The sequence below is a fragment of the Pelodiscus sinensis genome, chromosome 8 (assembly GCF_049634645.1).
Source record: "Pelodiscus sinensis isolate JC-2024 chromosome 8, ASM4963464v1, whole genome shotgun sequence".
Taxonomy (NCBI): Eukaryota; Metazoa; Chordata; order Testudines; family Trionychidae; genus Pelodiscus; species Pelodiscus sinensis.
Window position 1 is genome coordinate 63,950,000 of NC_134718.1, and position 12,904 is coordinate 63,962,903.

Below are 12,904 nucleotides of genomic sequence, written 5' to 3' on the forward strand. Positions count from 1 at the left end.
TGCCAAGTTTTTCCACAAAAGCAGCTGCTTTTGCAGAAAAACTTGCCAGTCTGGACCCAGCCGTTGAGTCCTTTCTTGAGCATGAGGTTTGGTTTTGTTTCTTTTGTTCACTGCGGTTTGGTTCTGTTCTTGGCAGGAATGGGAGAAAAAAGGAACCAGTTAGGAGGATTACAGTTTCAAAGATGGACTACAAAGACTGGACTTGCCCATGTGTGGAACAGAGGATTCAGTCAGCTGCAGTCAAAGGTCCAGGCTAAGCCTCCCTGCCCTCTATTGCCACCTTGTGCCATTTGCTTAGAAGACACGATGGAATGGGAAGTCCGTGACCTTCATCAAAAACCATCCTCCTCACACAGCTGGGAAGAACACAAAGGGCCACCCACCCTCCTAACCCAACTGATGTAAACAAGAATGTTACTGTACATAGGGATGTTGTGTGTAGCTCCACGCTGCAGTTTTATCATTCCATTATTAATGGTTTTCTATTGGTAATAATGCCCTGCCATGCTAAGGGGGCAGTGGTGCTGGTCCTGATAGGCCTGTGCTTTCTGTAGTCGGCTGTCACTCCCATACTCTGCTGTTCAGGAAGGTGAACGTGCAGATGGAGGAGTAAAACCCCATTCTACTGAAAATTGAACCCCGCCCACCCCCACTGGACAAGGAAGCAGCATTCGCTATGCATAGGAAGTCAACCTGGAGGTGTCAGAAGGTAGTAAAGGGGAGCTAAGCGTGCCCCTTATCTAAGTCTTGGAACAGTTGTCAGTCATGGGGGACCATGTAGCCACCTCTTGTCTGAGTCACTTTCCCTACCTTGTGCAGGCCAGAATACAATGACAATTCCTGCTACATTACTGTCTGTACAGGGGCAGGTTTTTATAGCCTGATAGCCTAGTTCAATGGGAGAGGCCCATGGACTTCTGAAACACAGGCAGAGTCCAGTTGTCTGCAGGTGGAATTGAACCTGGGCCTGTTGGAGCTTAGAACGTGAGCCACTAAGCCTAACAAGCCAGCTTGACGCTGTGGAGCAGACTCATTCTCTCTGTCAGTGGTCTCAGTGCCACCAGAGGACAGCAACCACATGTTGGAGGCATATGGGTTACACTTGGATGCCGCCTGGTTGCCAAGAACCTAGTCCTACCCCCAATTCTCCCTAGAAAATGTTGCTCACAGATTTTGCTCTGGTAAAGAGAGACATTTAAAAATGAAATGAACTCACCAAGCCTGGTGGTGTCCCTAGGGACCGCGCCCCTCCCCCATTTTTTACCTCTGGAACTGGCATGTTCCTTCACCATCCCAGCTAGTCTGGATTAGGTTTTCTGGCTCTCAGGGAGCCAACTGCCACTCTGCACTGCTGTCTCTGATATGTGAGTGTAACCACTGAAAAACATCAGTGGTTACATGGTTAGCCAGCCCTAACTCCTAAGGGGTAGAACTAGCGGTATGGGGGTGCTGCAGCACCCTCAGGCTTGAAGTAGTTTCCTTTATATAGAGGGGTTAGAGTTTGGGTCACAGCAGCCCCCCCCCCCCTACAAATTGTTCCCACACCTCTGGCTACACTGGAATGCTGCCCCTCCACTATTCAGTCCTCTGCATGAAATTGAATAGCCCAGACTCAAAGGTGGCCCCTAGATGGTGCAGCACCACCACAGTTTCCCATCCTCCAGCTTATCCAGATTTTTGATTGGCTAAGCAGGCTGCACTCCAGATCAGCTAAAAGCAACCCCCGCCGCTGCATTACTCATTAGCTCCAGAAAGTTACCACGGCTCTTACTCAGCTTCATAGAATCAACACCCACAAGTCACCTTGACACAGAGGCTGTAGCCCACAGGGTGGGAGATGAAATGCAAAGGGAAACAATGAAGGATGACTTGTTTACACCCAGTGCACCTGACATTTTTTAACAAAGCCTCCGCTCTCCGAACCTGTCAAGCAGCCATTCCCAGGGGGCTGGACAATAGCATTGAGCTGCCTTTCCTCCAGTATTTTCCCTGCCCATCTTCAGAAGACAGCATTAGGGCCCTGCCTCTGCAGAGAGCATGAGGGACGTTTCTGAGAAACAAGACCAGGCATCTCCTTTGCACAAGCATTGCCAATTCAGGGCCCTGGCAAACAAGGAGCGCATTCACCACCCACCTCCCAAGCACAGGTCTCTGCTACGTTCATAAAATAACCTGCACAAAGTATGGTGGAAGGTCTAGCCAGAATGGACAAAAATCCAGGTTCTCCCCCACAAAAATGCAGGTGGGGTAGTGGGCCCACCACACTTTCATTTTCTGTCCATCATGCATTTCCTGTAGCCAGAGAACCTCACCATTTCTCCCCTCCCCTTTTGCTATAACACAAGAGCTCCACTTTAGCGTGTGTCAGTCACTGCCTACTGCCCTGCTACCGGACAGCTTGTCCACACTACACCCTTTTCCTGCGAGGGTGCAGGAAACCCTCCACACTTAGTTGTAGAGAGCGATGGGAAAAAACAGCCTCTCTGCTCCAGCCCTGCAGAGCGGGCCTCCTGGTGAATCTAGTCCTAGGAATTACATCTAATACTGACTGACCAGGGGAGGTGGAGCACCAAGCGCTTTCCACAGGTATACCAGCTGGGTGAGCCCTGACCCAGGCTGTTTACCTAAGAGGGAATGCCTCTGTCATTGCCATGGCCTTCTTACATTAGTGCCAGTTTCTTGGGCACAACTGTGACCCAACCTGTGATGCTTTAAAGATTTTTTTAAAATAAAGGTTGAATATGTTAAAGTAGAGAGGCTGGTTTTTCAAATAGACTGTAGGGGCTTTTGTAAAGAGGAAATAGCCATGGCTGAGGAACCTTCCTCAGCTGAGCATTAGTATAACTCAGTTCTTCCGGGAGAGTTAAGCCTTACACAAATCTATCCCTTTTGTCCACTAGGGGGCAGCAGTGGGACATACTGGTTGTGTTGCAAGCGCCTCAGGAAATTAACCAGGAACAGATTCACTTGAGGAGCAAGGGGAAAATAAAATCCCGGTCATCAATATGGCCAACCTTCCCTCTGCTCAGCACTACTGAAAATCTGGCCACTTACTCATAAGAATAGAGAGAGATCATCGGAGTCGAAGTTCAAATTCCCATTTTAGAAAATTGTGGGCTGAAATTAGGGATGTAATAGTGCAGTCAATTAACAAATAAGCAAAAGCTTATTGGTTAATGCTATAGATGACATGCATTCCTCCCTCATCCCTGATAATACGTTTTTTAGCAAGCTGGCCAGCAACCCAGCTCAGTCCCGGCTTGCACCAGGTCTGAGACCTAACTCTGCTGTGGCTCTAGATTTGAAGTGTATTAGGAGCTGGAAGTGCAAGCAGCCCAACTCAGTCCCAGCTCGTGCCAGGTCCAGGAGCTTAGACTTGACCCCTGCCCCAGACAGGGACTGCCACCACCCCATGCAGCTGCCTCTGTATCAAAGGCAGCAGCACAGGGTGACAGGCAGCCGGTCTGCAAGGGTAGCTGGTTTTTAAACTGGCTCCCTTCACAGACTAGCTCCGGCTTGCCATCCCATGCTGCTGTCTCTGATGCAAAGACAGCAGGATCCTCGGGAGTGGGGCCGGAGCACACTGGCTACCAGTCCCACCCCCGGGGACTACAGAATAGTTGAGTAACCAATAAGAATTCATGAGGTTACCTGACTATTCAATTAACCAATATTTAACATCCCTAGCTCAAATATTGATGGACATTGTTTGGGACAAGTTATTCTTGCATATTGTTTAAGGCTTAGTTTAAAACAAGCTACCTACATTGTGTAGGATAAAGTCCGTCTTCAACCAAACCCAAATTCCCTGCAAAATCTGATTAAGGCACGAGTAGGAACTGGCCCAATATTGGTGATTTTCACAGGTTAACAACTCATCTCAAAGTAGGTCTTCGAAATTCTTATGCCAGTTACTGGTCACAACAATACTTCTCTCACTATGCAATGGCCAGACACCTTGTAATAGGAGAGCAATCAAAGAAAATATCAATAAAACCAGCTACTTTTCAGGTCTCCTGAGGAAGCAATAGGGCTGTTAAAGACAGAAGTGCCTAGCACTAAAACTGAAAATACAGAATCGGGAGTTGTAAAAGAGCAAGATTTTACTTGTTTTAAAGTTGGCTCTGGGGAAATAAAGCTAAAGAGTATGAAATGTATGGCATTTACACCCCAATTTATGACATGAGACCAGGCTCTACCACTCAAGTCAACACAGGGATCTTCCTACGGAGATAGCATAATTCCTGGTTTTCATTATTTAGTTCCCACACTTCCAATTACTCGTTGTAAAAAATTGGCATTTTCCTCTCTAGAAAAAGCTCTTGTTTTTCTCCCCTGACAGATTTTACTTTACCATCAATTTTACTGAACTTTCTCCCCTCTTGTGTATAGCCAAGCCAAAGGGTTCGTTCAATCTATACCGATTACCTCTGTGCGCAACACAGGGGTACGTGGAATATATTGTAAATACCTCTGTACTGCTAAGAAAGCAGGCCGTGCTTAAAGAAGCCGTGTGCCGCACAAAAGCTAACGGAGGAAGAGCTAACTCTGCAAAAGGCAAGCTGCCAAAAGACAGTGAAAGCACCAGGGAAAGTTTAACTAGTGCACCTGTTAGACAAAATATTTAGCAGAAAATGCCAGAGTATTGTAAATATTACAGAGAAGCAGGGCAGAAGGTGTAAGAGAAGAGTCTAGTCTCTCTAACCTAACAAAGAATGCGGGGACGGCAAGAAGACGGAGAATATTTGCAGAGCAGAATTTGGCTGAAAGCGGAACCAGGTCCCCAGATGTTCTACTCGGTAAAATACAAACTGTGTGTGTGTGGATGTAACTGAGAGACTCATGAAGCCCATTCCTTCCATAACAGAACCCACTGACACTTTCACATAAGCAGCAACACAAAAACCAGCAGCCATGCCAAGAATAAATAAAGGAAAAGGGTTAGAGCCCCTTTCTGCTTCAAATGTCAGTCCTGCAGTCGCGCTTCTATTTCTTCTCACCTCAGGCACTGAAGCTGAAGGATGGACTACACAGAAGTCTGAGCAGAAGCTAAGTGGAAAATCTCCTTGATTTTTTTTTTTTCAGCATAAGGCATAAAATAGCATTGCTGCTGTTTCAGGGCTAGCTTTCATCTCCATGAGTGGTTTAGACCATTGTCCTTTCGCCAGTGATGCTGTGAAATAATCAGCATGTCTTTTTGTACAGCTGTGTGACTAGTAAAACAAGGGGCTGAGTCACTTGGATGAAGGGGATTTTCTTCTCTTTGCCATTAATCTGGTATGGCCACAGCAGAACCGGAGTCTCTGCTTTTGTTCTCTCCCTGGGCGATGGGCTCCATGAGGAAAGCAGTTAAGAACAGCAGCACAGAACTGTTAAATAGCCCCAGGAGAGCAATAGTGTAACTTTAATAGCTGCACAGGCAAACTGATCTCATAAGCCATTGAGCGACACCCTCAGAGGCAGTAGCATGAGGCCAGATTCTGCTCCTTGGAGGTGCATGTGCAACTCCTATAAAAGTTATGGTCCAGCTTCTCCTGCCCTATATAAAGCAGCCACAACTGCTAAGCTGCACGGTGAGGGGTGATCAGCTTAAAGCCACTAAGGGAGCCAGAAATTCTGCCGCTTTAGGTTCCTATCCGCCCTGCTCATCACTGAGGTATTTCAAGGGGGCCAGTTTTACAGAGACAATCCTTAAAGACGTGAAAGGGAGGGTAGAGCTTCCTGGTAAAGCCAAGGGATGAGCATCCACAGCCCTCAAAAAGGGAGCCTGGCAGTGGCCTGGAGGAGCCAGAGAGAAGGAATAAGAGAGAAAAAGATGGAGCAAAATCAGCGAGGACATAAGAGCAAAGAAGGGAGGCTGCCAAGCAAGAGCAGAGGAAGTGGGAGAAAGAGTTTGGCCAAAGGGAGCTGATGGAGGCAGAAGGCATCATTAAAGTCAACACAGCAACCAGGTGTAGTGCTTACAGTGCAACCCACTTGTAACCAGTTATGGAACCCTCACAAAGCTGCATGTGTCGCACAGCTGATGCTGACAATCCCCCAGATTTCCCAGTGACAGTTTTGTATGACTGAGGTAGGCAGGATCGGGCCCCACATGGTGCATTTTCCTGAAAAACAATTCCGTAGACTCAGATGCTTAGCTTAGCCCAGAATCAGTCCTCCCCTCCATGTTTGGGCTGCTCATCTCTAGGTTTTAAACAAGTCATTTTTCAGATATCACCTACCAATAGATTTCTCTAAGTAAATAACTCTGATTTCTGGGACTCAAATAACTAAGCTCATCTCTTAAATATAGCAGCATACATATTAACTGCTGTAACTCCATTTTAGAGTGGTGAGAAGTATTGGAGACATTTACTACAATGGTTCAAGTTAAAGCCCCTTGTAACAAAAAATGCCACTAATAAAAATGCCCATTAAGACAAAGAACACACCTCAAACTAGCACAAAGAAAAGAGTTAAGCAAAGGAACATCACTGTGTTTGGCATAAGGAAATCAAACAAAGGCCTTCCCTAGCTCTCACTTTCATGTGCCTTCCTGCGTTTATCAAATAATTCATTCTAGTGACTGCAGCTGTAGGAATGTTTAACTGGGGCTGGTAAAGAATGTAGGTACATTCCAGCCAGTCTGATGGAGCTGAACTGATTTACAGGCTGAGGACTCAGCTCTTTGTTTGTACAACAATCGCGATAGTATGTAGAGGCTGACATTTTATTTCCCAAAGGGACCTCCATCTGACCTCCTTTATAAAGGGCCATAGAACTTCACTCCCTATTTTTTCCATCTAGCTCATAATTTCTGGTTGAGTTAGGGCGCCTCTTTTAGGAAGTCACCCAGACTTGATTTACAGTTTCAAGTGAGTCCTCCACATCCGCTGGTCTGTGGTTTTGATGGTTATTTACTCTCGCGGTTACAAATTTGCACTTTATCTAGTTTCTTTTACGGATACATTATTTATGTTAACCCCTTTCTGCCTGAACCCCAGAATTACTCCAGCCTGATCTAACAGTCTGCTGCCAATTTCCAAGCTCTTTCAAACAACACATACAAAATACACTAAAATCTTGAGAGTAGACAAGCAAACAGTCAATAATAAATATTTAAAATACACAAAATATTATTGCAAAAAGAAAAAAAATATTGACTGCTGATAAGCCCAGTGGGAGTCGTGTGTGACCTTGGAGAGAGAGAGTTCAGTCTCTGTGCTACATCAGTCATTGAAATACCTGGTGGTTGCTTGCTAGATCTTCTCGCATGGTAGTGGCGGTAAGCAAACATTAGTGAAGGGAGAACTGTGCAGTGACACCTCCCGTCTCAGTGTCCCAGCTGAGCCTGCCTTCTTGAGTGCCGGAAAGCTCTGTTAAGCTGCCGCAAACCACTTGGATTCCATTGCAAGGGAAAGTTGGTGGGAGGGACTGGTGATCTTGAAGACTCGCCCCTTAAAATCCCTGTGACAATAAAAATAAATAAATGTTGAAATAAGATGATTTCCCAATGCAAAATCAGCACTCAATTCTTTGTGCATATCCAGTATGTGTCAAGCCATACTAAGAGATGCCACTGCAAGAGGCACGTGCTGTGGTGGAAGTAGCCTGAATGAGGTCAGATATTGTGAGGTGAAAGTCTGGGTTCTATTCCTGCCTCTGCTAAAACATGTGACCTTGAGCAGAACACTTAATTCAGAAGCCTCATCGCTCCCATTGGCCAAGAATCATGGCCAACAGGAGCAATGGGGGCCACACCTACAAATATTGGACAGCAGGGGTGGATATAGGGCAGGGCAAACGGGGTGGCCGCCCCGGGCCCCGTGCTTAAAAAAGCCCCGCGCATGCGCCGTGGCAAAAGGGGGGGCCCCGCGGAGTTATGGTGCCCGGGGCCCCGCAAAACAGTCATCTGCCCCTGTTGGACAGAGTGGAGCCATCTGTGCCCTACAATTTCCTGCTTGGAGCTGGCCAATGGGAGCTGAGAAATTGTGCTGGGGTGGGACAGTGCACAAAGCCTCCTTTCCCTCCTCCCCAAAGTACAGAGAGCCACAGAGAACAGCCAGCCACTTTGAGCAGTCTGGGGCTGCTGGCAAGAACAGAAGCCTGCTTGAGAGTCCTGCAGGGCTTCTGGCTGGGAGCTGCTTAGGTAAGCACCTCCTGGCCAAAGCCTTTGCCTGGTACCCACCCCCTCCCAGATCGTGCATCCTCTCCTACATCCCTACCCCAGGGTAGAATCCTCTCCTGCACCCATACTCCCTTCTGGACTCTACACCCCAATCCTCTGTCCCAGGTCACAACCCCCTCCTTCACTCAAACTCTTTTCAGACCCCACACTCTCTCCTACACCCCAGGCTCCCTTCTGCACCCAACCTCCCTCCCAAACCCCACACCCTTTCCATAGAAAAGTGGAGCCCTTGACTACTTACCAAAATCTTGGAGTGGCCCCCATCACAACTTATTGCCCACCCTGCTTTTAACCCTCGAAAAACATGTAAGCCTCAACCTGCCCTGAAATTCACTGACTGATTACTGTTCTGCGAGCCTTACTGCTTTCACAGTGCGGCCCTTCCCAGCCTGGGCATTCACACCGGTAGCTTCCATCCTGGAGAACGCACATGCCCTCATTCATGCACGGGTTAGGGTTGCACAGGTTCACCGGACTTTTAGCCTCTGTAACAGACAAAACACAAACAGAATGGCGGGATCTGGCATAGCACAGAATATTAACCGCTCTAACCTACTTCCGGCATGAGCTCTTTGGCACGACAACAAAGTCATTTGGATTTCCAGGAAGATGAGGACAGAAATAAAATAGCTGAATGGCAGGGATCCAAGTCGTACATTGTAAAAGCAAAACACCATTCGTTAAACTTTAGCAAAGGTCAGGGAAGAGGATTTTCTTTAATAGCTGTCCTGATTAAGAGCCTGACATGGCTCCTGTCAGCAGAAGGGTATCAGATCCACTAACAGTTACTGTGTTTTGTGGGGTATGACATGTTTCTTGTCACAAATAACTTACAAACTGAAAGCCCCAATCCAGCACTCAGATCCATTAGCAAGGAGCTCAGAGCTGGTGTGCAAGCCCTACGACAAATCAGACAAGACACAGGACAGCAACTTTTTTTTTTTAAATCAAAGTGACGAGATTATTGGTGGAATACAAGATGGGAAAAATTTCTGAAGCAGCAGGTTTTTAAGGGAGAATTGAAGAAGGAAAGTATGTGTGAGAGAGAACGATATGCTCTCCTAACATTGCAGGCTACAGCGGTCAGCAACACTTCGCACATCTCATGCCATTTTGCTGTGTATACACAAGGCGAAGCAGCAGAAACTTAGAAGAATCTTCTTGTTCTGTAACTGGCATTTCTGCAATAGCGTTTGAAAGCATGTGAATTTCCTCAGCTAAACAATTAAGTGGTGTGGAATGTGGATTTTTGAACTAACTTCCCTTTTGTTCTCCTGGTTGGGGTGCCTGGTAAAGAGTATAAAGTCAGTTCCTCTCTCATAAAAAGTGGCTCATTTGCATGCTATTCTCCATTTTGATTGTGTCTAAATAGTTGTCAGAGACACTTGGGATCCCCTTCATGAACTCTCCAGGGTAATGCAAAACACTGCAATGGACTGGTTAGCACACGTGTACATCTTTGCCCATGTTGGGGTGGAATAAGAACAACTCAATCCCACAGCATATGTCCCCCTTTCCCTTGCTCTGCATTGGTTTTCTCCATTTAGACAGTAAGCTCTGTTGGGCGGAGGTCCTCCGCTAGCTCTGTGTTTGTCCTGGGCCTTGCATTACGGGGCACAATTTTTGGTTGGTGCTTGGGCACCATCACAATAAATATAAATTAGTAACAACTCCAGCGTTAGCAGCCATTGGAGAGTCTCTTTTAGCTTAAGGGAGGAGAGGCTAAGCTTATGAAACAGAAAACTCCAGTATTCAACCTGCGTTTTCATTAGGAAGAGCCAAATGGCCATGGTGAAGTTACCCTACACAAGTCCACAGCCACACAAAATATCTATTATAGCAGATACTATGAGCATTTCTACTGTCCAGCCATCCATTAGCAGAAGATTCACATCAGGATTCCACTACCAGTGTGTATGAACAGTGACCATTATTTAAGTTTTACACTGAACACTTCACTGATCGGCTCCATTTCTCCAAGCTGGGGTCAAGGAGTGCACTGAAAACACTCGTCTTTGATCCAACCTACCTTTCATGGGTTGTGGGGATACAAGTATGTGATTTTCCTGCCTTTTGCAATCACCGTATGACCTCTAGCTCTGTGGTTATGTCTCCAGCTTTAAGCAGAAGTTGAAACAACAGATTTTTGTCTGTTAAACTGTCCTTGTTCCTAGCCTGTGCGCAACAAACAACAGCTACCCACACAGATGCATAACAGCTGCAATTCAGCTTCAGGAAATGCTGTGTTCCTGCTGGGTAACCATTGACACTTCCCCCACCAAGGGCTAGTCAACACACAAGCAAAATGGAATTTAACTCACGTAAAAGTCCTGCCAACTTCTCTGAGCATTGGAGAATGTCACCCTAATGCATATTTCTCATCGGTACATCAACAGCTATTGAAATTGCAGAGAGGTCAGGATTCCCCCTTTTTCTAAGTGCTATGCCCTAGCAGCATAACCCTACACTGATTCATAATCACCCTGCAGCTGTCTTTCTGGAGGTCTGTCTCTAACATTAAGCAGCTGTGGAGAAGGGGCACTTTAAGGCCACCCTGTACTCTGCCACCCTCAATCAAAAGGACTAGTTGGGTGAGGTAATTTTTTTTGGGAGGGGCTACACGGGGTGAGAAGAGATATTGTCTCCCCCACTTTGTCTCTCTAAGAGGGACCAAATGACTACCACTCTGCTACAGACCTACAGTCAAACTTCACTCTTCTGTGGTGTTGAGAATTCCTGAGGAATGCTCAACTTTCCCAGTCTTCTTTCTTTAAAGGGCAATTGAGTGAATAGAAGGAGCGGACGAGGTATTGAAGCTTGCACTGTTACAAGATGCAAAGTGTAGAGATCCCAGATGCTGGGCTGGGAGGAATCTGCAGGTTGTGATAGAAGGTTTCCATGTTGTCTCAATCCACAGGATATAGTTTTAATTGCAGGAATGCCCAGTAGTTTGCTCTCACGTGCAAACAGAAAATTATCCATGCCCTGAGCACCAATTGTTTCGCCACATACCAGCCAGTTCAAGTATTCCTTTTCCTCTTAGGAACGCAAGCCATTCCATTTCTTCAGTGGGGGAAGCACCACTCACTCGTCTTGTTGGGCATTCTTTCATCTAAGAGCTTGAAGTCCCTCAAGGAGACACCTACACTCTGGGTCAAACACTGAGGTCTTTACTTAGGCAAACTCCCCCTGAACTCAATAAGCTGCCCCTGAGGGTCAGGAAAGCAATATACAGGCAGTCCCCGGGTTACGTACAAGATAGGGACTGTAGGTTTGTTCTTAAGTTGAATCTGTATGTAAGTCGGAACTGGCGTCCAGATTCAGCCGCTGCTGAAACTGATCAGTTTCAACAGCGGCTGAATCTGGACGCCAGTTCTGACTTACATACAGATTCAACTTAAGAACCCCAGGCTCCGCGGCTTTGCTCTGCTTTGCTCCCCGTCCCCCTGGTCTGCACACGTCGGATCCACAGTTACGAACGGGGCCCTCCCTCTCCCTGGTCTCCAGCAGACTAGGGAGAGGAAGCAAAGCGGCGGAACACGCGGGCAGCAGACAGCCCAGACGCGTCTGGGCTGTCCGCTGCCCGCGTGTTCTGCCGCTTTGCTTCCTCTCCCTGGTCTGCTGGAGACATAAGTCGGATCTGCGTAACTCGGGGACTGCCTGTACATACTTAGCTCATGCAGAGAAAGAGATCCCTTATTTCACAGCAGGGACCCCAAACATCTAGTGCAATAGGTTTTCCACTCCACCCACCCCTGTATGCTAGTGATTTACCAAACAGCTGATCAGACCTGCTATACCCCCACTTATTTAAGAATTTCTCTCTGCATCATCACATTCCCTTCTCTCCCCCATAGGTAAAGCTGGAGAGGATTTGACAGTCTTTTTTTCCTCTTTCCCTAAAGCATTAATTAGTGTTTGACCTACATCAGTTTAATCCCAGCAATACACTCCTAAAGACTCTGCTTGGTAAACAGAAAGCACTGACCCTTCCAAGAGGAGCTGGCTATTAGGTATTTGTAGCCTATGTATAACTTTCTGACGGGCCAGTTTTAAACACTCTCCCCTATTTTGGATATAGGCAAGTGCTTCTGAAGATGAAACTTCGATTAGCCGGACTCTTTTGATCTAAGAGGCTTTCAGACAATTCCATAACGTTTCTCAATCAATCAATCAATCAATCAATCATCATTTCAGCCTAACCGCCTTCCAAGTGGAGTGTAATCCCATTTCAGCTGGACTTTATCTGCTCATAAAACACGAGCACATCTGCCATCTCTCTTAGCCAAGACAGCACTTCAAAAAGTTTCTTCATTTCTTCCTGCACTGGAAATACCCAGTAGAACCATTTCCCGTCTATTGAAAGGCATGGCCTTTTCAGGGATTACTGGGTTTAGAAATGCTAGTTTTGGCGAGGTGCTTATACGGCTCCCATCCCATGTCCCCTCTAATCTTTTCTAATTATGGAATAATTTTTATGTGGACCGAGGCATGTGCGAATGTGCACCACCAATAGCAACCCAAAGCCTAGCTGTGGGCACTCTGCTAATCAGCTAGGCAGCCTCTGAATTTCTTCTGAGAGGGTGCAGAAGTACACAGCTTACAGGGAACACTGTCCTAACCCAGTAGTAACTGAACACCTCCCGAGTAGTCAAGATTTAGTGGCCTTCACATCCCTTCAGGGAAGAATTACAGACGAGTAACTAAGGCACAGGGAAAACAAGGTCCCTTTGC

General features: G+C 46.7%; 2 protein-coding genes across 14 annotated transcripts in view; one reads left to right on the plus strand and one right to left on the minus strand.

The window, feature by feature from the left end:
- The window catches only part of AFAP1L2 (actin filament associated protein 1 like 2), a 129,597-nt gene extending 124,628 nt beyond the window's left edge, over positions 1-4,969 (plus strand). For all 3 annotated transcript variants that reach the window (XM_075935420.1, XM_025190678.2, XM_006134964.3), the window contains one exon: positions 137-4,969. In XM_075935420.1, the coding sequence (XP_075791535.1) occupies positions 137-163 (27 nt within the window). In that variant the 3' untranslated portion in view covers positions 164-4,969. The remainder of the gene's footprint in view (positions 1-136) is intronic.
- The window catches only part of VWA2 (von Willebrand factor A domain containing 2), a 75,814-nt gene that overhangs the window by 22,535 nt on the left and 40,375 nt on the right, over positions 1-12,904 (minus strand). For 8 of the 11 annotated variants that reach the window (XM_075935429.1, XM_075935428.1, XM_075935425.1 and 5 more), the window contains 2 exons: positions 8,533-8,655; positions 4,489-7,449 (listed from right to left, as the gene is read on the minus strand). In XM_075935429.1, coding sequence (XP_075791544.1) covers positions 7,316-7,449; positions 8,533-8,655 — 257 coding nt within the window. In that variant the 3' untranslated portion in view covers positions 4,489-7,315. Of the gene's footprint in view, positions 1-4,488; positions 7,450-8,532; positions 8,656-12,904 lie in introns of those variants that run through there. The other 3 variants (XR_012905708.1, XR_012905709.1, XM_025190683.2) reach the window with 2 other exon arrangements.